The following is a 23,817-nucleotide window of genomic DNA, read 5'->3' as shown; positions in this document are numbered from 1 at the left end:
AGTGACCGTTCACAAGCAAAGTGTTTGCTAAGCGCTCAGATTTTTTCCTCCCAAAATCAATTCAAAATGTGCATTTTCTTGTAATAAAATTGAAAATAAACAAAATAAAAGTGAATGCTTCATTTAAAAAGAAATTTTAAACGATTTCCTTTCGAATTCAACTAAACAAAAGTGTTTTCAGTTTGGTGGTATACACCATCTCGGATAGAAAAAAAAATACTTCTAAAACTTGGAAAAACAATTAAAACTGTTTTTTTTTTCTTTTTCATTCTCTTTAAGTGCATTTTTCCATTCTCCCCTTTCTGTGCTTGTATAAAAACAAAGAGAAATATTCACCAAATACAAATGCATTTTTAGGCACATCTACAACATAAACAGCGCACAAGTGCGCTAGACAAGGACGACACTTGCACCGGATGGTTCGCATAGTACTGTTGTATGTACTTACTTATTGTATGTGCATCTTTTTAATCGAAATCTAGTGAATCTGAATAATTTGCCTCGCCACCGCTGCTACTTCGGCAGCAAATTATAAATTCGCTAAACAATTTTTGTGAATTTTTGTGCTTTTTTAAATACGCACAAGACGTATCTACTCTTTTCTTGTATTGTTTTATTTCGTGAATGAGATCATCTTAAAAATTTATATAGCCTGCCTCCTGTGTTATCATTCCACAAAAAATGCAATTTAAAAACGGTTTTTTGTGTGACTATCGGTGCGAATGACAAGGGAAAACCTTGAGAAAGCTTGTGAGACGCGTTTCTCGTCCCATCAATTACAATAACAACAACAACAACGTTATTAAATCTCAAATCTCATTTGTATGCCTATTTTCTTTCTCGCAACATCGAGATACAATCCGAGGTTATTTCTTTTCTTGGTTTTCTTTCTTCGTTTGTCTAAATAGTGTTTTTTTTTTCTTGTTGAGTATATTTTGTTCAAATGGTGGTTTCCTACACATTTTTTAGTGAAGTATCGTCTCATGCAAGACAGAAATTTCACAAAACATGAAAATTTAACTCCAGTGATTACAATTCTGATTAAAAAAAATATATAAATTGAATTCTGTAGGTATACAGTTAAAATTCCAATAAGATTATTGTGAATGGTGCGTTTGGTTTATACACCAAAATAGTTATGTGCGAATTTCTGTAAATTGATTATTATGTGAACGCATAAACGGTGTTATCATAATGGCGAAAATGCCATTTAAAAAAATGGGGAAATATCTCTTTTCTTATCTGAAAGGATAATACCTAAATAATTCTAAAGAAAAAACAACGATAAGGAATAAACAAAATAAATTACAAAATTGGATAAAACAAAGAATCAAAATACAAAAACTCAAGTAAGTAAGATACAGGATAGTTAAACTCTGAATGCCCTACAAGTCCCAACTCCAAATCTTAACCCAATCTGAACTAACATATTGTCCTACAGTTTTTTAACTTCCTTCCTACACCCTTCATGGAATATTCATTTTATTTAAAACTGAAGCCGATTTTTAATTTCTCAATCTCTCGATTAAGAATTATGCCTCCCACACACTCAACAAAAAAAAAAAAAAACAAAATAAAATATTTAATAGTGAAATGTGAATACATATTGTAAAGAGCAATGATCTTTAAAATTCCTCAATTTTCAATTCTATTTTGTTCTCTTTATGGAATCTCTGTTTTGTTGTCACCATATTGGCATTGGCACACAATCGTGTGTTTTAATTTTAATTATATTCTGTTGACTATGTTAGTGTTAGTGTGTTGGTAACAATTTTTTCCGGAAGAAAAAAATATAATAAAACAAAAAACAATGCGCTTATTGGAAATGTTTACATTTGTCAGTGCTGCCATCTCAAAGAAACTATAAACTGACGATCTTCACTCGGATTTTCATAAATCTGGGAGGTATAAAATGTAATAGATATTTAATGTCTGTAAGCAAAATTGTTTGTAATTTTCAAAAAAAAAAAAAATTGCTATTTATTTCTTGTCAAATTATCTTGAATAATTAAATGCTCCACTTATTTGAATTAAGTGCTCCATTTTCCGAAGAATTTTTCGAGATTTTCAAATAAAAAAAAAATACTCTCATTATCCATGTAAATCGATGCTCTGCTAAATTAAATTTCGTTTTTCTTAAAAAAAAAAAATTAAAATGAGAATAATTTTTTGGGATTCAATTTTCTGGCTTCAAAATTCTGTTTTTTGAACAAAAAATTCAGTTTTTTTATAGCATATGCGCTTAAATCTCATTGATCCATTAATGTATTTCAACTTTACTACTTTCCTATCTGTTTGCGACAGTTACAAAATACTGTCGCAAATCTATGTCGCATCTATGAACCGTTGAAAATTATTGGAAACTAAACAGAAAGATAGAAAATATTCCTTTCTTAATCAATTTTTCGAACATTATATTTTATTTGACAAAGTAATAAATTTCAAATTAATTTTCGAAATTATTTAACATTAAGGTCCAATTTATTCACACTCCATTAAATTTAAAGTCGCCATTAAAAAAGGGAGATTTTAAAATTTGTATGCGATTTGACAGTTTTATAATTTTTAATGGAGCCTTTAAAAATAATGGAGAGTGAATAAATTGGGCCTAAAAGAATTATTTAAAGAATTAATATATTTTAATTTATCAGTCAAACAATGAACATAAACAAAATTGACAAAGTGATTAGCAGCGAAGAGATGATTTTACAAAATTCAAAAATTCAAAAATTCAAAAAAAATTGAAAAATGGTTTGAAAAATGTTTAAAAGCGCGCTTTTAAACATTTTCCAACCCTATTTTTTTAATTGGAAAATCTCAGAAATTTTTTTGAAAAATGGGCTCCTTAATTCAAATTATTGGAGCAAAATTACTGAAGATAATATTTTTTTTTGTCGAAAATGACAAAAAAAAATATTTTTGGAAAAAACATTTTTTTTTTATTTTTTGTTTTGTTTTTTGCGTAGAGCAGTTAATCAGGGGTCAAATTACGGCACACGATTACGATCATACGTTAACGTTTTTACTATTTGTGTCTCTATTTAATTAGTAGAAAAAGATAGGGACACATACATACATAGCAACCATAAGGAACGTATGTCGTAATTCGACCCCAGGATTTAAATATTATACAAAACTAATTCTTATACTTACAGTTAAAGGCATTTTCTGGTAATTGCTCTGCTAACTTTAAATCCAGTTAGCATAACATTAATTTTGTCCTTAAGTAGTGGAGCACTTAATTTAACTTTGGGGTATTTAATAAATAAGCACTAAAATATCTAATAACAAAACTTATGTTCTGCTCACTTTCCTCTGCTAACTTGAGGCACAGAAATAATTATATGAACTTTGAATATTTGTTCATTTATTACTAATATTACAATGTAAAATTACAAATTATAGATAAATATGAAGGCATTAACAAAAACGCCATTAGCCTGGAACCTTAAATAAATCGTGCATGAAGCATCAGATTAATCAGTCAATCTTAAAAAATCTGCCAACGAATAGAGGACTATTAGTCCAGTCGCAATATAAATTTAAAAAGGTAAAACAGAAATAATTATATGAACTTTGAATATTTGTTCATTTATTACTAATATTACAATGTAAAATTACAAATTATAGATAAATATGAAGTCATTAACAAAAACGCCATTAGCCTGGAACCTTAAATAAATCGTGCATGAAGCATCAGATTAATCAGTCAATCTTAAAAAATCTGCCAACGAATAGAGGACTATTAGTCCAGTCGCAATATAAATTTAAAAAGGAAAACATTCGTATAGAGAATTTTCTACTAATAACGAAACAAATAATCACAAAATCCGCCCGAAAGGACAATTTCTATGGAGTTTTCTATTACGAACGGGTTCTGTGATTGTTTTTTTTTTTGATTCCTAGTAAAAATCCGATATCAATAGAATTGGTAATATTGTATAGACTGAAAGAGGGGTCACTAGGGAACTTAAAAAAAAGTGTTCGGGAAAACAAGCATTGAGTGAAATCCGCCATCTTGGATTTACCGAAAAACTAGTGTTAAGGAATAACTTTGCCATATTCAATATTTGACACATATGATTAAACAATACTTGTAGGAAATTTTATTTTCTTCAAATATTGGTTCCAAAAAATTTTCTAGGATCCATATCCCTCTGTAGGGACACCCCTTTTTTGCGAATTTAGTTTTTACTTTTTCATGTCGCTAGACTTTTTTTCGGTCTCACTATTTCTTCTTCTTCTCTCCCCTTGAGAGGAAAAAAATATTTTGGCGACCCCCCACACTACAATGTGTCAGTGTTTTTAAAAAGCTGTAGCTGTACTATACCCGTTCAAAACTCGATTCAATTACATAAGATTTTACTTATTCGCGAAAAATTTGTTTCTCGTGTTGCACATTTTATTTTGTAAAGCTCTTCCTGCTTACACTAATGGCCAGTGTTTGTACCACATGTTTTTAGAAAGCTGTGGCGAGTCATGACTACGACAAAATGTTTTCCTTTTTGTAACGATGGTGCCAAAGCTTTGACCGGCAACAAAAAAGAACTAATTACAAAATTGAAACTCATAATGCCAAACTCTTCATGAACACACTGCTTTCTTCATCGACAAGTTCTTGCATCGAAGGTACTGCCTGCAGAATTAAAAGGTGCCTAAAGATGTGATCAGAGAAGTGAACCTTATAAAAGGCAAGGCCTGCAAAGTCGAATTTTTAGGATTGTAGGTATGCGATCAAATTGGTTCAAAATTCAAAATCTGATCTTTTGGAGTACTTAAACATCCTAAATAAGAGCATCAATGAAAGAGAGGAAAACAATATAACTGCAAAAGACAAAATCAGAGGATTTCTCGTCTCGCGTCTCAAGCAAACAAATTTGATTCTTTTCCCTGCTTTCAAAAAATTCTTAAGGAAAATTCATCGAAAGAATCAATGTTTGTTAGCTCCTATATTCCTCTCATAGGACCGAGTTTATTAAATTTTGAGTTGAAACTATTGAGTTACTTTAAAAAATTGGACTCTGAAAGTGAAAATGGAACTAAGATGGAATTCAAATCCTTTTTTGAATAATACGGTTGAAATCTGCAGGTTGCATAGTAAGAATGGATAGTATTCTGAGCTAGCAAACAAAGCTTTGCAGTTGTTAGTGCACTTCGCATGAAAACTATGAAGAGAAACAGAATTAAATTGGAAAACGATTTAATTGTTTAAGTATCAAAGATCAATCCAAGATTTCAACATTTAAAAAACATACAAACACATCTGTCGCACTGAGAAATTTGTTTGTCTTTTGTTTTTATTTAGCATTAATTAATTTTTTTATCAATATTTGGCTTGCGGCTGCGACCCCCTTAAGAACTCTAAGCGACCCCCAGGGGGTCACGACCCACACTTTGAAAAACACTGTTATAGACTATAGAGTATCAAATATAGTATCCACAATTCAAAAAAAATGTATTTTCACAATTATAAAGACACTTTTTTGTGACTGGTTTTTGTTTTTGCCCTGCCAAATTCGTATACCCGTTCCCGTGTGCCGACAGATAGATATATTTCGACTTTAATCTTAAAAAATGTTGTACTTTACCTTTCATTAATCTAACCATCCGGTCTACCTTAAATGTATATTAAATTCGATCAGTTCAGCTTATAAATGTTTTTGAACGAATTTGTGATTTAGCTTAAACTTCAATTTCATATTGAATATCACTATTTGTCTATGTATCACTTAGAGTTTCTTATTTCGAAATACTGAACCTACCAACTTTTTCGGTACCTATACAATTGACGAATTGTGAATTAGATCAAACCAAAAATTCAACATCAACTTTTAATTAACTTATACTGATATCTGGCAACCTTATGATTATTTTTTATTTCTCTCATTTACATCTTTAGTGTACTCATTTCATACAACTTCTTCAATTCCAAATTCCAGTTTCCGATCCATACCAATTCAAATTCAATACTTTAAATATTTTTTCCTAAGAGCTAAGAGTAATTCGGAACTTTGTACAGTGGAACTCTACTTTGTTGCTTCTCATCGTCGTAAAACCAGAACCAAACCCACACAATCAACAACTGCTCCCCATGTAGTTTTATTATGCGTGCGCACATGCAGTACATGCACGTGTGTACTCGGGCACTCGGGGGGAGAAAATTAATAAAGAAGAAAAAAAAAAAAACACATATAGGGAGAAAAAGACAACAAGCAACAAGGCCATATCCGATTGCTTCTATATTTAGAATAGATTTTGGTAAAATATAAGTAGAATTTTATGTCAAATTTGATCCCCTTTTAATTTTTCAAATAACAATGCAAATGTAAATACAAAATTTCTTTTTTTTTGTTTTAATATTTTTGGTGTAACGTACATCATTTGCAGAACTATAAATATATTAAGAATATAGAAATTTTGCGTTTTTTTTTTTTGTTTAATTGAAAAAAAACTCCACCAAAGATAACAGTGGTTAGAATTGTGAGGAGCTCACAGAAAATGTATCTTCAACGATAACGACATTTTTAGAGAGGGATTTGAGAAAATAGGTAAAAAAAAATGATTAGAATAACTTCAGAAAAGAATTATGCATTAACCATGAGAAACCACGCAGTGATTTAAAAGAAAAGCCCAATACGTTTTTCTCATCAGGTTTTATTGCCGATTCAAAAACCAAATTTTATTTTGTCCCTAAAATATTTTTTTTGAAACTATGAAAGATTGAATATTTCTGAATCTTGTTTCAAATTCACGTTCAGACTTTTTTAAAAGCATTAAAAAAAATTATGATGATTTGTAGAATAAAATATCTTTAAGATTTGATTAACAAGGATTTTTTTTAATTGAAATTTTGGTGTATTAAAAAAAACACCAAAAAAATGACAACTCCGCAGCTTTTGTGAAGTGTGAAGTAAAGCCCGAACTTCGACCTCAAAATTTTTGAACCAAACTTGTCTACTTCTACCACGTTTGTCCACCCAAAATTTTCGTGTGTCCACCCTTCAAAAACGTTTAGAGCAAATTTGGTTTTTTTTAGATAGGAAAAATGAAAAATCGTCTAAACTCTCAAATTTAGGAGCAATGCAAAAAACAAATTTTGCAGTGAAAAATTGAACTTCCCCCAAAATCCCAAAAAATCCAAACTGCTGTCGTTTGTTCTTTACATATACCAAAAATCAACATTTCCCCGCCCTCCGTTTAGGAGATATTAAAAAAAAAATTTGTACTGAAAATTTCAAAATCCCCAAAAATTATATTTTTTTTTCGAAAATTCAAGTTTCTGTCGTTTGTCCACCTCGAAGTTCTTTACGTTTATATCTTCTAAACGTAGGGTGGACAAACGACGAGTAGACCAGTGCCAATCCGGTTTTCAGAAGGCAAAAGTTGAACAAATTATTAGCAGCATAAGGGTGGTGGGAAAACTTACGATAAATGGTATATGAAAGGGGAAAAATAAATTGCCCACAAAAAAATTGGGGGAAAGGGGGTGGGTGGGCGAAAAAGTGAGGTGGGTGCCAAAAATCATGGTTTTTTACGATTTCTATCAAAATCAGAAGTCCTATCGAAATAAGTCAAATGCGAAAGTTGTAGGTAGTATAAATGTCTACAACTTTTACTCAAACAATTTTTTTCTATAACCTCAAAAATATTGAAAAAAAAAAATGCAAAAATACAATTTTTTGATTTTTTATTTTTATCTTTTATAAAAATAGTTGGATTTTAACAAAACTTGGTTAAAAATTACTTTGTTATGTTTTCTATCCATTAAAAATGTTTTTTGAGCAAAAAGTTAAAACAAGACATTCGACTGTTCGATTTCACTAGTCAAAAAGTTTTTTTTTATAGAAATCAAAGTATATTTTTCTAATGGTTTTTTGTACGCTGAGCAGAAGTCAGAAAAATTCTATCACATCACGTTTTTGACATATTACCATGCCAAAAATCAGAAAAATAGTGTGATTCAAAATACAATATCTCAAAAATATTGCACGTTAGAGCTATTCTAGTGCTTGATTCAAATTAAAAAGGTCAATGACCATTAGAAAAGTACAATTTGGTTTCTATGGAAAACTATTTCTCGCCAATATTACTGTCATTTACGGAAAAATGAATCTTAAAAATCAATTTTTTTGTTTTTTTCAATTTTTCTAAATATTTTCTAAAACAAAAGTATAGTTTTCCACACAATCTTTAAAAAACGGTTTTTTTTGCATTCCAAACTTTTGAAAAATCAAAAATTTTTTCGGTAACTTTTTTGATTGAAAAATGATCTATTTTTTCAAATTAAATTCGTCAAAAATCCAAAAATTTACTTTTTGCTCAAAAAACATTTTTAATATATAGAAAACATAACAAAGTTATTTTTTAACTAAGTTTTGTTAAAATCTAAGTATTTTTGTAAAAGATAAAAATAAAAAATAAAAAAATGGTATTTTTGCATTTTTTTCAATATTTTTGAGGTTATAGAAAAAATTTGTTTGACTAAAAGTTTGGACATTCATACTACCTACAACTTTTGCATTTGACTTTTTCCGATAGGACGTCTAATTTTGACAGAAATTGTAAAAAACCATGATTTTTGACACCCACCCCACTTTTTCGCCGACCCACCCCCTTTCCCCCAATTTTTGTGTGGGCAATTTATTTTTCCCCTTTCATATATCATTTATCCTAAATTTTCCCACCACCCATATTCTGCTAATAATTTTTTTATTTTCAAAAATTATTGGCACTGGTCTAGAGTTTTAGTATACGAATAGAACTCGATGTGGACAAACGAATTTTTGAAAAAAAAAAAATAAATGTAATTTTTGGGGATTTTATGCGACTTTGAATTTTTCAGTACAAATTTTTTTTTTTTTTAATATTTCCTAATTTTTTTTAAATATTTCCTAACGACTTTGAATTGTTCAGTACAAATATTGTTTTTTTTTTTTTTTAAATATTTCCTAACCGGGAATAAACGACGATTTTTGGTTTGTATCCATTTCTCGAGGTGGACAAAAAATTACCGTTTGAATTTTTGAAAAAAAGTAATTTTTGGGGATTTAGAGCCCCTGCACACTACAGACTTTCTATCGGCCGATAGTTTATTCGAGTTGGGCTCCTAGTGTGCGCACAGTCGGCTGGGTAAGAAATATTTTAGTTTGAAGGCAATTGTGTAGCAAAACAAACTATTTTTTAGATCAAACAAACTTTTTGATCGGCCGATACTTAATCGTTGTAGTGTGTGCACTTTCATACATTTTCATTAAAGCCCTATACTGATTAAGTAGCCGGGCGATAGTGAGACCGACTAAACCGTCGGCCGATAGAAAGTTTGTAGTGTGCGGAGGCTCTTGGGACTTTTTAATTTTCAGTAGGTACACTGTGGTGTATGCGCGTTTTTTTTTTGGGGAATTTGAAAATTTGTTTTTTTGAAGATCTCCAAAATTTAGGGTGAACAAACGATGATTTTTGGTTTGTATCCATTTCTCGAGGACAAACGATGGCCGTTCGAATTTTTGAAAAATTCAAAATTTTTTTTGGGGATTTTAGAAAAATAATGTTTTGTATGAGAGTTGCTATAAAAAAATACTTTTTCAAATATCTCCTAAAGAACTCGAGGTGGACAAACGACAGCAGTTTGAATTTTTGAAAAAAAAAGATTTTTGGGGATTTTAGGGTATTTGGTTTTATACGTTTCAGACTTCCTAAAAAAAAAAGAATTTGCTCTAAAATTGTTTTGAAGGGTGGACAAATAAAAAATTTGAGTGGACAAACATGAATATACGGTGGCGGTGGACAAACATAGATATACGGTGGACAAACGAATTAGACAAGTTTGGTTCAAAAATTTTGAGTTCGCAGCTCTGGCTTTACGGAGCTGTTTCCGAGTCCCAAATTTACGTTAGAAAAAAATAGGAGTATTGAGTTCTCAGGATATTTTTTTTAAATTCAATGCTTAATTTGTTGAAAAACATTCAATCATTTAGAAATATCACGTGTTGTCCAATTGAGACATGACATGACTTCTTTTACGAGCTACTTCTTGTCAAAATTACGTGATTTGTGACAAAAATTAGTTTGGTGATTATGACTACCTTTTATATATAAGCTTTTATTACAGTCCGAACCTTTAGAAAACAGAAATAATATTAAGTAGGATATAACGATATACATTTGTCTTAAATGTTTGTATATTGAAGTAAGTTTAACAAAAGCATTTTACTTAAGTTTTTTCAAAACAATTGTGCGTTATATTAATAACGACTAGTTGCCTGTTCTGTTCATATTGGATCATATTCATAGTCGTATTTTAAAACCAGGTCTTACTTAGACTTTAATCTAATGTAACCAGATTAGAAACAGTTTTTTTTTCATACAGAATTCATTTAGAAGTAGGTCTTAATTCTTTATGAATAAGATAAATCCAATCTTTCTTAGAAGCAACAAAGTCACAATTTATGAAAGAACTATATAAATGAATAGGTATGATCCATAGCTTTATCAGAAAATCTAAGGTTGTTACGCACATATTCTAGTTTTTTTTTATCAGTACATACCAATATCCCTAAATAATTACATCACTTTAATATTTGTTTTCATGAACCTCTAAACAAATTCTGTATTTGCAAAACAAAAACATTTACATGAGATCGGGAGGAAATGAATATCTAACCTATCTACCTACCTACTAGTGTATTTATTTGTTTGGCTCAAACAATATAACTTTTGAGTAAACAAAAATGGCCATAAACAAACAGTTTCATTCATCTCACCTTAGGTTAAAAGAGAAAATAAAAACAAAACAATCGCGCTGTTTTTTTTTTTTTTTCTTAACTCGAACTCGACCAGCGGAAACTAAATGGAAATGAGTTTTTCTCTTTGGTTGTTCTCTTCGTTCCATTTTCATTTGCTTACCTATCGATTTTTCGCCTCATAAAAACTTTTATAAATATTTCGTATTTCATTCCTTTGAATACAATTTCAGTTCATTTTCAGTATTGTTTAAGTATGTGTGCTTTTCTTTATGTTTATTATAAATTTATATGTTCATACAATGGTGTGTGTGCGTTAAGTCACTGCAATTTATTGTGTATTGGTTGCTTTGGCCATAAAAATTGAATTGCGGGCATTGTTTTATTATTTTTTTAATTTTATTTTTGTTATTTTAATTTGACAGCGAGGGACATGTAGAGGAAATGTTTGTATGTAAATTGTTATTTTCTGTTTTGGACAAATTGCTCAACATGAGTATAAAACAGCTATTTTTTTAATTTAGATATAATCTACCTATACCTACCTACATACAAGAAGATAAGTACATCTATGGCCAAAATTATAAGAACATTCCTTACTTTCAATTTTGTACCAAGTTGGATTAGGCTTAGAATCTACCAACTTCTTGCACAAATCGAATAGGTATTACATTTTTCCACATTTTCTACCAAAGATCAGATCTTATTGAAGAACTTTCCAGTAAACATCAGTCCTCAGCTAGTTCTTGATTTCATTAAACGATAAAGTTTAGGTTATAAAAATGAATCCACTGGAGTACCTACCGGTAGAACCGGTACCGGGTGATTTTGGCCTGGCGGGTGACTTTGACTTTGACATGGACACTTTTTTAAAAAATTGTTAATATATGAAGGAGGCTCCGTGAAGCCAGAACTGCGACCTCAAAATTTTTGAACCAAATTTGTCTAATTCGTTTGTCCACCGTTTGTCCATGTTTGTCCACCCAAAATTTTCGTTTGTCCACCCTTCAAAAAAATTTTAGAGCAAATTCTTTTTTTTTATAGGAAGTCTGAAAAATGAAAAATCGTCTAAAACGCTCAAATTTTGAGATAGACGTATAAAACCAACTGCAATTGTTTGTCCACCTCGAGTTCTATATACACATCAAATATTATCGTTTTTCCACCCCCCGTTTAAGAGCAATTCCAAAAACAAATTTTGCACTGAAAAACTAAAACTCCCCTAAAATCCCCAAAAATCAATTTTTATCAAAAATTCAAACTGCTGTCGTTTGTCCACCTCGAGTTCTTTACGTATACCAAAAATCATCGTTTGTCCACCCTCTGTTTATGAGATATTCCAAAAAGAATTTTTTTATAGCAACTCTCAAAACAGTACGCATACACCACGGTGTACTACTACTGAAAATTAAAAAGTCCTCAAAAATTATTATTTTTCAAAAATTCAAACGGCAATCGTTTGTGTATACAAACAAAAAATGATCGTTTGTCCACCCTACGTTTAGGAGATATTCAAAAAACAAAATTTGTACTGAAAATTTCAAAGCCCCATAAAATCTCCAAAAATTGACTTTTTTCAGAATTTCAAATTTCTGTCGTTTGTCCACCTCAGGTATACCAAAAATCGTCGTTTGTCCACCCTACGTTTAGAAGATATTCAAAAAATAAAATTTGTACTGAAAATTTCAAAGTCCCAAAAAATCTCCAAAAATTGACTTTTTTCAAAATTTCAAATTTCTGCCGTTTGTCCACCTCGAGTTCTATACGTATACTAAAAATCGTCGTTTGTCCACCCTACGTTTAGGAGATATTCAAAAAACAAATTTTGTACTGAAAATTTCAAAGCCCCATAAAATCTCCAAAATTTGACTTTTTTCAAAATTTCAAATTTCTGTCGTTTGTCCACCTCGAGTTCTACACGTATGCCAAAAATCGTCGTTTGTCCACCCTACGTTTAAAAGATATTCAAAAAACAAATTTTGTACTGAAAATTTCAAAGCCCCATAAAATCTCCAAAATTTGACTTTTTTCAAAATTTCAAATTTCTGTCGTTTGTCCACCTCGAGTTCTACACGTATGCCAAAAATCGTCGTTGGACAAACGACAGAAATTTGAAATTTTGAAAAAAGTCAAATTTTGGAGATTTTATGGGGCTTTGAAATTTTCAGTACAAAATTTGTTTTTTGAATATCTCCTAAACGTAGGGTGGACAAACGACGATTTTTTGTTTGTATCCATTTCAAACGATTGCCGTTTGAATTTTTGAAAAAAAGTAATTTTTGAGGATTTTGAAATTTTCACTCTGGTGTATGCGTAATATTTTTTTTCGATTTCTCAGTACAAATTTTGTTTTTTGAATATCTTTTAAACTTAGGGTGGACAAACGACGATTTTTGGCATACGTGTAGAACCCGAGGTGGACAAACGACAGAAATTTGAAATTTTGAAAAAAGTCAAATTTTGGAGATTTTATGGGACTTTGAAATTTTCAGTACAAAATTTGTTTTTTGAATATCTTTTAAACTTAGGGTGGACAAACGACGATTTTTGGCATACGTGTAGAACCCGAGGTGGACAAACGACAGAAATTTGAAATTTTGAAAAAAGTCAAATTTTGGAGATTTTTTGGGACTTTGAATTTTCAGTACAAAATTTGTTTTTTGAATATCTTTTAAACGTAGGGTGGACAAACGATGATTTTTTGTTTGTGTACATTTCTCGAGGTGGACAAACGATTGCCGTTTGAATTTTTGAAAAATAATAATTTTTGAGGACTTTTTAATTTTCAGTAGTGGTACACCGTGGTGTATGCGTACTGTTTTGAGAGTTGCTATAAAAAAATTCTTTTTGGAATATCTCCTAAACAGAGGGTGGACAAACGATGATTTTTGGTATACGTAAAGAACTCGAGGTGGACAAACGACAGCAGTTTGAATTTTTGATGAAAATTGATTTTTGGGGATTTTAGGGGAGTTTTAATTTTTCAGTGCAAAATTTGTTTTTTAAATTGCTCCTAAACGGGGGGTGGAAAAACGATAATATTTGGTATGTATATAGAACTCGAGGTGGACAAACGATTGCAGTTGGTTTTATATGTCTATCTCAAAATTTGAGCGTTTTAGACGATTTTTCATTTTTCAGACTTCCTATAAAAAAAAAGAATTTGCTCTAAAATTTTTTTGAAGGGTGGACAAACGAAAATTTTGGGTGGACAAACATGGACAAACGGTGGACAAACGAATTAGACAAATTTGGTTCAAAAATTTTGAGGTCGCAGTTCTGGCTTCACGGAGCCCATCGTGTGGTAGGTTTAAAGACCTTTCGAAAAGTAAAGAATGTATGGGAATGATTTTTAACTTCCAAAATAAAATATAAAATGTATTCACTAATAAAATGTGATGTCTAGAGAATCATGGACACATTTTTTTTTAATGAGAAACTGACATTTTCCAGGGATATTTTTGTAACTCAAAAAAGAAATGCGATTATTGCAAAATCATTATTCAAAAAGGTGCCAAACTATTATAATCTTTCTATTTTTGGTCCAGTTCTATCGTCAAAGACTGTAGCTACTGCACATTAACACATACTGGATCTGTACAGGGCAGAGCAGAAATGAAAAGCTTCAAGAGGAGGAAGTCGTCCTGACACAGTTTGTGGCTTATTTCTACGCGCTATATTCCCAATGATTTAACCAGCTCTCCATATGCAGGCAATCCCTGCAACGTATGCTGGATACTAAATGTACATACAACTTGCGGCATTTGCTGAACGACATTAGTGTAAAGAGGAGGGTTGCCAAGGGAATCACAGCTCGTCGACCAAGGTTTGGTTATGCTGTTATTTAATATTATGTAGATATTCGTATCCAAACCAATGCTCACTGATTTCAATAGTTTTCTTATGACCCGTATGCATTGCGATTTGGATACGAATATATTCTAAACGGTTAAAGCAATCAATTTCATTCCAAGGAATTTTTTGTAGAACCTTTAAGCCCCTACAAGAATATATCTTGCTAATTTGAAAATAATGAAGTTTCAGTGAATTCGAAATTTTTTTAAAATATAAAATGTTTTTATATTTTTTTTTAACTTTGACCTCGAATATCTTTAGAATGGTTAGATTAATGAAAAAAGTTAATAAGACCTTTTTTGTGGAGCAATCAATTTTCAACAAGAATATGTCTTGCGCGTTTGATCATTATAATTTTTCAATTTGTTACAAAATTAAGAACAAAAAACGAATTTTTAAAGATTTTCTCGATTTTTGGACCTCAAATATCTATTCAACGGTTAGATAAACGAAAAAAGTGTATAAGGCCTTTTTTGTAGAGCGTTCAATTTCCTACAAGAATATAAAAAGAAATTTGCTAAGAAGTCAATTAATAAAAAATTAATTTTTTTTAGTAGAAGCTTGATGTAAAAATGGAAAATTGCAAAGCGGAGGACCTTCCCATTAATATAAAGAGCTCATATTTGGTGTGTATATTCTAGAGGGGTCTAGCAATCGATTTTTTGGAGTACCAATTCAAAAAAAAGAATTTTGATTTTTTTGACCCACCCTAATATACCTATCTGGGTTAGGTATATATAGATAGTTTATATACCCATACATACGTATGTAAGCACACATTTAGGAGTGTAAACTTTATTGCTATGTTTTTCAATGGTTGGCGGTAAACTTTTGCTTCAATCGTAAAAAACATGTTGCACAAATGTTGGAGGGAGGGAGGACTTTGTGGTGCCATCGGAAAGGACTCCAACTCCAACAATACAAACACAGCAAAGCTTCACTGTGTTCATTCCATGGTAATTTTTGTTATCGCGAATGACTTGTTTATGGAATTAAGTGCTGAGCGTTTTTGATTCATTACTCGTTGAGGTGTATTCACATTATCACATTTTTGTTTTTAATCCTTTGCAATTATGATTTATGGCATCGGAATGTCATTTAAATGAATTCTTTTAAACAGGTTTTATTTTGTAAGTAACTTTGGAATTTCCATTTTGAGTGGGAAAAGTAAATTATGTCACGAGTTTGTGGAACACGTATATATTATGTACATATGTATAGTTTTTTACTTGCTCTATAGGGCAAGTATTGGTTTCGTGTAGAAAAAAAAATTGAGGTTTTAATCAAAACCAACATTACGATGATGGAGAAGATCAAAAAAGTGGTTTTCTTCATGCCGTCCGTCGGTCTGTGCGTCTGTGCGTCCATCTGTACATCGAGCTAGGGCCTAAACGGGTGGATGGATTTGCTTGAAACTTGGTACAGATGATTTTTACGTAATTCCCTAGGTCCGTTTTTTTTATTTTTTTAATATCTCCAATTTAACGCATATCTCCCATATAACGTTTTCGAGGTATTTCAAATTTCTCGAAAACGGCTCTAACGATTTCGTTTAAATTTGGTGTGCGCAGTACTCTTATTGATTCCAACAAAACTGCGTTTTTAGTTTTTCTCAAAAAATGCCAAGAGCGGAAATATGGCGTTGCCGTTTTTCAAAAATTGACATGTTTTTTAAGTCCATATATTTCATCAAAGCATAAGTCAATTTTTTCAAAATTTACAGACATCATAGGTATTGAAGTGTAAAATGTAAAAAAAAATTTAAAAAAAAAAGTTTTTCAAAAAAATTTTTAAAAAATTGAATTATTTTAACTTTCGATTTTTTTTTTTGTTTTTATTTTTTTTTTTCTTCACAAAATCTTAAATTTCCAATAGATATTTAAGATAAAGATGCTGTGAACTACAAGAGCAAGTACGTGCGACCCAGTCGTGCATTTTATTTTTTTATATGTAAGTAGGTTATTCTAATCAAAGCGGATATATAAAAAAAAATACTGAACTACAGTGGTGTATAATCTTCGTTTGATGTTTTTAACATACTACACTGAACAAAATTTACAAAAATTTTTGGGTAATTCTTCTCTTTTGACAGTAAATATTAGTCGATATCAACCCAAGGAATTTTCCCAGAATTCTTTTCAAACAGGATTTTTATCATTTTTGGTGTTTTTCTTCCTTTTTTAGCTTACTTATTGAGTATTTTTTTCTTGTTATGAAAGGCTAATTTATTTTCTTAAAATTACTTGCTTTTTTTTATATAAACGAAGAATTTTCAAATTTGGTGAAACAAAAAAAAAAAAAATAATCGAACTTCGTTCTTATTAAAACGTCAAGGAAAATATTTGTTCTTTTAAAACTACCAGAAATTCCCTTATCAAATTTTCGTTTCCCAATGGTCCTATTCCAGTATTGTCCTTAATATTATAATTCTAAACAAAAATGTCACTAAAACGATGTAAAATTTATTTTGATTTCAGAAAGAATGGGTGCTAAAAAGCGAAATACCGCAGTCGATCGACAACCACGTTCAACAAATGCTAAAACACGCTTAACATCAAATAAAACTGCTACCGCAGCATCTACAACTACAAATAAGCCACAAAAAGCATCTGCCAAGGCAGCTCTGAAAAAATCTCTTCCAATAAAAAAAAGAATCTCAAAAGAAAAACCTGCAACTGAAGAATCTGTCCAAGACATTAAACCAAGATCAACATCAAAATCTAAAAAAATCGAGAGCGAACCTTGCACGTCATCGTCTACAGAAGTCGCAACTGAGAAAAAGCTACCCGAATCAAATACCGAAGCCGAAGCTGATACAAAGCTCACCCCTAAAGATGGCAAAACCAAAGCCATTAGCAAAATGTTAAAGAGCTTAGATATACAGATCAGTGGCTTCGCCAACATTCTTCCTCCAGAAGAAAAGATTATTGAAGTTCTTAAATCCTCCATATCCGAGAATGTTAAGACAAAGTCACGAGCTACAGCGGTTAAAGGAAACAATAACAGTCCAAACAATAAATTTTCACTCAAAAAAGAGCATGTGGAGAAAAAGGCTTCTCATTCTTCTTCAAGCTCTAATTCGCCAAATGTATCTATCGAGCAGGATAGCAAAGATGGAGCATGTAAAAAAGAAGCCTCTATTGCTTCCATGAATGAAACTGCAACATTAAATGAAGATAAACCTAAAGAAACTATCGAGGAGTCAGAAGAGCCAATAATACAAACAAAGAAGAAAATGGCAGCAAAAAAAGCTAAACTTGAAGCGAGTCGAAATAAGAAGAAACAAGACGAAATTAAAGAAGATGAAAAGTTGAATCCTCCTCAAGAATACTCTAAGGTGCTAAACAAAGAGGAGGGAAGTTCAGAAACACAAAAGGATAAGGATGAAAAAAAGAAGCACTTAAAGCCAAAAGGTAGTCAGATAGCTACCGCAGAAGAGAACTCAGAAGACGGAAAGGGCCAAACCGTACACGATTTAAACAAACAGAAAGGGACAACAAATTATGAGAAAGAGTCGTCAGAAAAAACTAATGTTGAAGAAAGTCAATGCAAAAAGAAACTTGTTAAAACTCCAGCAATATTGGATGAAGTTTCAGATAAAGTAACAACAGAGCAAGCAAAAGATGAAGTTGAGCCAAGCAAGAGCAAATATACGAAAACTGTCAAAGAAAAAGATAGAGACAGTTCAGCACAAAGAAAACAAGAAGAATCTAATGTGAAAAAGAAGCAAACGAAACCTACAAAAGCATCTCAACAGGCAACAGAGAAAGAAATTTCCGAACAAAAGAAAGATGCTGAAGTCTCAGAAAGGAAAAAGCCTGTTAAAACATTGAAAACTATTGATAAAGATGGCTTCGAAGAACCAAAAGAAGAACCAGAACAGAGCAAGAAAAAACAATCAAAATCTATTAAAGCCACTCAAAGTTCCGAAATTGAAAAGGAATCAATTGTTACTGGTTCGGAAGTTACTAAAAAAACATTATCTTCACCAAAAAAATCAATTATTATCAAGGGAAAGTGCAATGAAGACTATAATAAAGTGTGCAAAATATTAACAGTTTCTGAAGTTTCATCAAATTTAATGGAAGAATCAAAGTTAAATGCAGAAGAACCTGACGATTCATGTTCGAAAGAAGCGCCTAAAAAAGCTAAATCACTTACAATTCGTCAACGCTTGCAAAACAAATATAAAATGTCTCCAGTTAAGAGCAAATCTTCAGGCAAGCCCCCTAAAAAATGTGAAACAAAGGGTTCACCCAAAAAGGCGCCAACCACAAAAACTTCAGAGGAACAAAAAACTAACGATATCTACGATTTCAAGTCTGGCTCGGAAAGCGAGGAAAATATAAAAATGGAATTGCCAACACTTAAAAAACTTCGAGAATTTTCTGATGATGATGACAAACCCCTGCAGGTGGCCAAAAAGAAATTGAAAGAAGAAGATAAAATTCCCGAAAAAATTGCAGAAAAACCAGAGCCAAACACAGAAACTAAAATAGAGAAGAGTAATGTTAAAACGCCCGCCAAAAGTGCAGCTGCCGAAAAGAAGCCTGCAGCCAAAGCGGGTCGAAAACCTGTGGCAAAAGTTAAGCGGCCACCAACCGAATCAAGTGCTGACGAAAAATCTAGCACGCCTACGGACTCTGAAGATGAACAGAAGTTGAGTACGTTTGGCCAAAAACGACATCGTATGGCGTCTTTGAATGCAGCTGCAAAGGTGCAATGTCTGTACGAAAACGAATCTCGAACAGCATACGAATTAGGTTTATCCAAAACGGTACAAGTCATTCCTAAAATTCGTAATATTAACTCGGGTAGTAGTTCTGAAGACGAAAAGGAAACAAAACCGGCAATTAAAAAAGAACCAGCTTCAGCTAAAGAATCAAAAAAAGTGGAAATTCTCAAAGTAGAACCTCCAGAAGAAACTGCCGAAGATGAAGAAGTCGAAGTCGAAACAAAGAGGGAACTTCGTAACGTTCCTGGCCGGGGTATGGGAAAGCATTGGGAGTTTGAAAGCGACACTGACAATGAAGCTATTTTTATTGAAAAACTGCGAATGAAAAAGAAAAAGTTGCAGAAACTAAAAGCCTTGCAAGCGAAAAAAGAAAAGAAAGAAAAGGACAAGGATAAAGATAAGGAAAAAGAAAAGCCTGCAGAAAAACCCCCAAAACCGAAAAAGCCAGTGAAACCTTTAAAAAAAGTGGTCAAAGTTAAATTAGCTTCTTCCGACGACGGAAGTTCAGAGTCCAGTGAACATGAAGATAAAAAGAAACCTATGAATCCACCAGAGAAACCCGCAACTGAATTAAAAAAGAAACGCAAACGGGAGCTGAAAGAAGAGCTAATAGGTGATTATAAAGGAATATTGGCGCGAAAGCGTATGGCTAGTCTGAATGCAAGTGCAATAGTTGCTGCCACTTATGAAGTGGAGCGACATCTTGATAGAAATTTCGCATCTGATTGTAGTAGCTTTGAAAGCTTCCCTGAAGAAGAGAAGCACATTAGCAAAAAGTCAAAGAAGCAAGCAGCTGCTCCTCCCCAGCCCGCTCAAACAAAAGATATTAATGACATAAAAGAAGCAAAAGAAATTAAAACGGATCCGTCTGAATGTTCAGACACTAAGGATTCTTTAAAGGACTTTAAGGAATCTGTGCAAGATGCAAAGGAAACATCTCGTCCCACATCATCTAGCTTGGTAATTGTTCAGGATACGGATGTAACTATAACCGGGGTTTATGTTAATCCCACAACGGGATCTAGTCAAGAAGCTTACTGTAAAATGCAATATCGTGTGCAATCGAGTGTCACAGAAGAACGTGTCCTTCGACCGGGGTCTGTTGAACCACCAAAGTCATATACTCCGTTGGGTGCATTGTCAAGCATGCGTCCTCCTGGTGCTGCTACAGGAACTGATGGTGAGTTTCTTTGATTAAAGCTGTATTTTTTTTATTTTTGTTTCTACAAAAATATTTTAAGGATTTTATTTTTACCGACTTTCAAAAAGGAGGAGGTATTCAAATCGTCTGTATTTTTTTTTCCTCATGACTTTGGACTAAGTGAACCAATTTTGATAATTCTTTTTGTATTGGAAAGCTGGTGCCATTTCAAATTCGTCCAGTTATTGCCATAGAAACTATGAGAAAAACCATAAAACACAGTTTTGATCCATGGAAGTCGGTTTTGTTTTTTTGATCAAAATGATTATTATTTTAAGTACAGTACATTCTCGATTTACGCAACTAATGAAAACAAGGGTGGTTGCAATGACCGAGGTTGTTGCAATGACCGAGTTAATATTTTGTAAGCTCAATCTGAAATGAAAAGCGAAAATATAAAAAAAACCAACACTAACAAATATATTTAATGCAACACATTTTTTTTTCAATAAAATATATTGATATGAAGCGAAACAAACGATGTTAATTCATTAAGATAAGTACGTTTATGACAATCAACATATTTTCAATAAGGGATACATTTTGGTCAGTTCATCGATTTTTTGTATTGAAAGTTGCATTTATCGAGTCAATTTTTGTAGAAGAGTTGCGATTACTGCGTCAACAATGATAAAAATTGAGGTTTTGCAAAAATCGAGGAGCTGCGTGAATCCAGAGTTGCGTTAATCGAGAACGTAATGTATTTTCAAATTATTATACTTTGAACTTGCTACACATGCAACCAGATGTTAATTAAAGTCCTTCTAATACATATGTTTTTGGTTTCAAAACGTGGTAAGCCATAAAATGAGTCTTAGGGTACCAAAAATTACATCCCGCCCATTTGATGTCAGGATAGATATCAACAATATGAAAGAGAGTCTGCATGCTTTGAGGATCTATTCTAAAAAGCTCTATACTTTCGGACTTTTTTCTTATTTTATAACTTTTCAAAGGTGCATTTTATGGACAAAGCTACCAGGAAAAATATATAATGACAAAAATTGTTGCTGTAGGTCCATAGTGTCTTGAAATACAGAAAACCGAACTTCGAAATTTTCAATACAGCAATAAGACTGCTTCCAAAGTAAAGCTCAATGCTTTACTTTGGTCAAGTTTTATGTAATATCGATTTTGCTGTGTTAATAGATGAGCGCGATTCACTGTACCTTTTTTTTATGAGTTGCACTTTTTTCGATATATAAAAGATACTGTGCACAGTGTCAAAGTACAAATTGAATAGTTATTTGATTTTCGAATTTATTAATGTGCATGCAAGTCTAGGTATTTCGAAGAAAGGTTTTAAAAAGACAAAAGTTATTCCTAAGCTTGATCTCTATTGGCGATTGGTAAAGTTGAAATGCGCTACCGGTGGTCAAAACAAAAACTAAAATAAACAGGACGGAAGGAGCTAGCATCCGACATTTTACTTATTTTTTGTTAGGATTTTTGACATGAACGCCATTTTTAGAAATACAAAACGTAAACATCCGTCCTGTTAAAATTAGTTCAAAAGTTGAAACTACGGCGCTAGTAGTACGTGCTCCAATCGCCAATTAAAAAGCTCAATAAAAAAACACAATTTGATATTATTGTTAACACATATTTTTTTTTTTTTCATTTTAAGATCGTTCTACACCACCAACATCTGCCGATTCTGCACCACCAATAGTCGAATCAATAAATCATCCAAACATTTACCAGCCCAATGACTTGAGTCATCACGACCCATCAGAGCATTCACATTACTCGTATCATCATCACATGTCACCATCACCAATGTCACTACATCCACATCCTGCAGATCATGCATCACAAATACACCACTACGGTGGCCATCAACCAGGAGCAGACCCTCCACCGCCACAGGCGCTGAGCGCCCATCACTATCACACATCGCAGCAACCTCCACCACCTTCGTCGTCGTCGGCTTCAATATCACAGGGACGATGTGAGTCACCAGTGCGCTATGGCGGTGGCTATCAGGCGCAGCATCCAACTTTATCCATGACAGCTGGAGGTGGTTCGAGTGCATTTTGTGCACCACCCAGTTTGCAGCAACAGCAGCAGCAACAACAACAACAGCAGCAGCATCATGACATGAGCGGTAAGTAGAAAAATTTGTACGTTTCTTGAGTATTATAAGAGCCACTGGTGGAGGGTAATAGGAAGCTGTCAACACTTTAGGGCACAAAGCGTTGGGTGTCTCTAAAATGGTTGATTGATACAAGCACATTCGTCAAATATATAAAATGTTCAACAGTCTTGACCAAAAGTCGTACATCAGTGTAAGAAAATTATGCAAGCTAAATGCGCTAGTAATTTAGATTTACTGCCAGAGTCAAAGATAATAATATTGTCAGAGCCAATGATCAAAATATATACTAGACAGTTTAAAAGCTTAATATCACTGAAAAACGATTTTAATACCTAAATGATAAATGACAAATCCAAATGGTGGTATTTAATCCTACAACCCATACGTTGTTTTTTTTTTTGTTAAACTAACCCATACCTATAGGGTTGGGTTCCTCCACACCCTTCCACTTAAACATCGATATTTTTCCAAATAAAAAATTATTAATGTTTTTTTTTTTAATTCATAAGTGATACATAATGAAAGTAAAAAAAAAATCAATATAAAAATAAAATAAAACTTATCTAAGATTTCAAAGTCATATTAATTTTGAAATGCTACAAAATGCATTGGGTTTCCTACGCAACTTTTAACTTGCGAAAAAATCCAGGCAAAACACTAAGTATCTAGCTAATAACGAGTCAAGTGCAAATTAAACGTTTAAATTTCAAAATAAAAAGCATTCGACCGAATTTGCCCTTAATGAGTATTTTTCCATTTATAAACCAGTATTAATACTTTTGAATGCGAATGTAATATTAATGTATGATTGTTTGTTCACTAATACTTATAAAAACATATACATACATACATGTGGCTATAGAGGTGCACAGTGTGCGCACACTTGATTACTCAGTCATTCTGAAAGCCAGCACAAGTGGTTGCGACTCAAGTGAGAGATGTCGATGACAGGAGCAGTCCCACCATTAGATGAGTTATCCTTCGATCTATTTTCGACTTAATGGAGTTCCCGTTATAGAGTTATTGGATTTTCAATTAAGGAAGAAGGGTGGCTAGAAATGGTCTGCTTTGACAAGTACCATTGGCCTCGTTTGGTAGCATTTGCTTTTGATATTTAACATATGCTGCTAAAAGTCATTTTTTTTTTTATTTGTGTATATACCTACTAAAAAGTTGGCCTACTTCCCTA

At 32.2% G+C, this 23,817-nt stretch overlaps 1 protein-coding gene across 3 annotated transcripts in view; it reads left to right on the top strand.

Moving 5' to 3' along the window:
- Nucleotides 1–23,817, top strand: part of LOC129911055 (uncharacterized) — a 221,712-nt gene continuing 197,895 nt past the window's right edge. For 2 of the 3 annotated variants that reach the window (XM_055988699.1, XM_055988697.1), the window contains exons 1-3: nucleotides 1–1,349; nucleotides 17,072–20,509; nucleotides 22,158–22,637. In XM_055988699.1, coding sequence (XP_055844674.1) covers nucleotides 17,077–20,509; nucleotides 22,158–22,637 — 3,913 coding nt within the window. In that variant the 5' untranslated portion in view covers nucleotides 1–1,349; nucleotides 17,072–17,076. Of the gene's footprint in view, nucleotides 1,350–16,870; nucleotides 17,001–17,071; nucleotides 20,510–22,157; nucleotides 22,638–23,817 lie in introns of those variants that run through there. The other variant, XM_055988698.1, reaches the window with a different exon arrangement.

Source organism: Episyrphus balteatus, chromosome 2, assembly GCF_945859705.1.
Source record: "Episyrphus balteatus chromosome 2, idEpiBalt1.1, whole genome shotgun sequence".
NCBI lineage: Eukaryota > Metazoa > Arthropoda > Insecta > Diptera > Syrphidae > Episyrphus > Episyrphus balteatus.
This window is presented reverse-complemented; position numbering and strand designations above follow the sequence as displayed.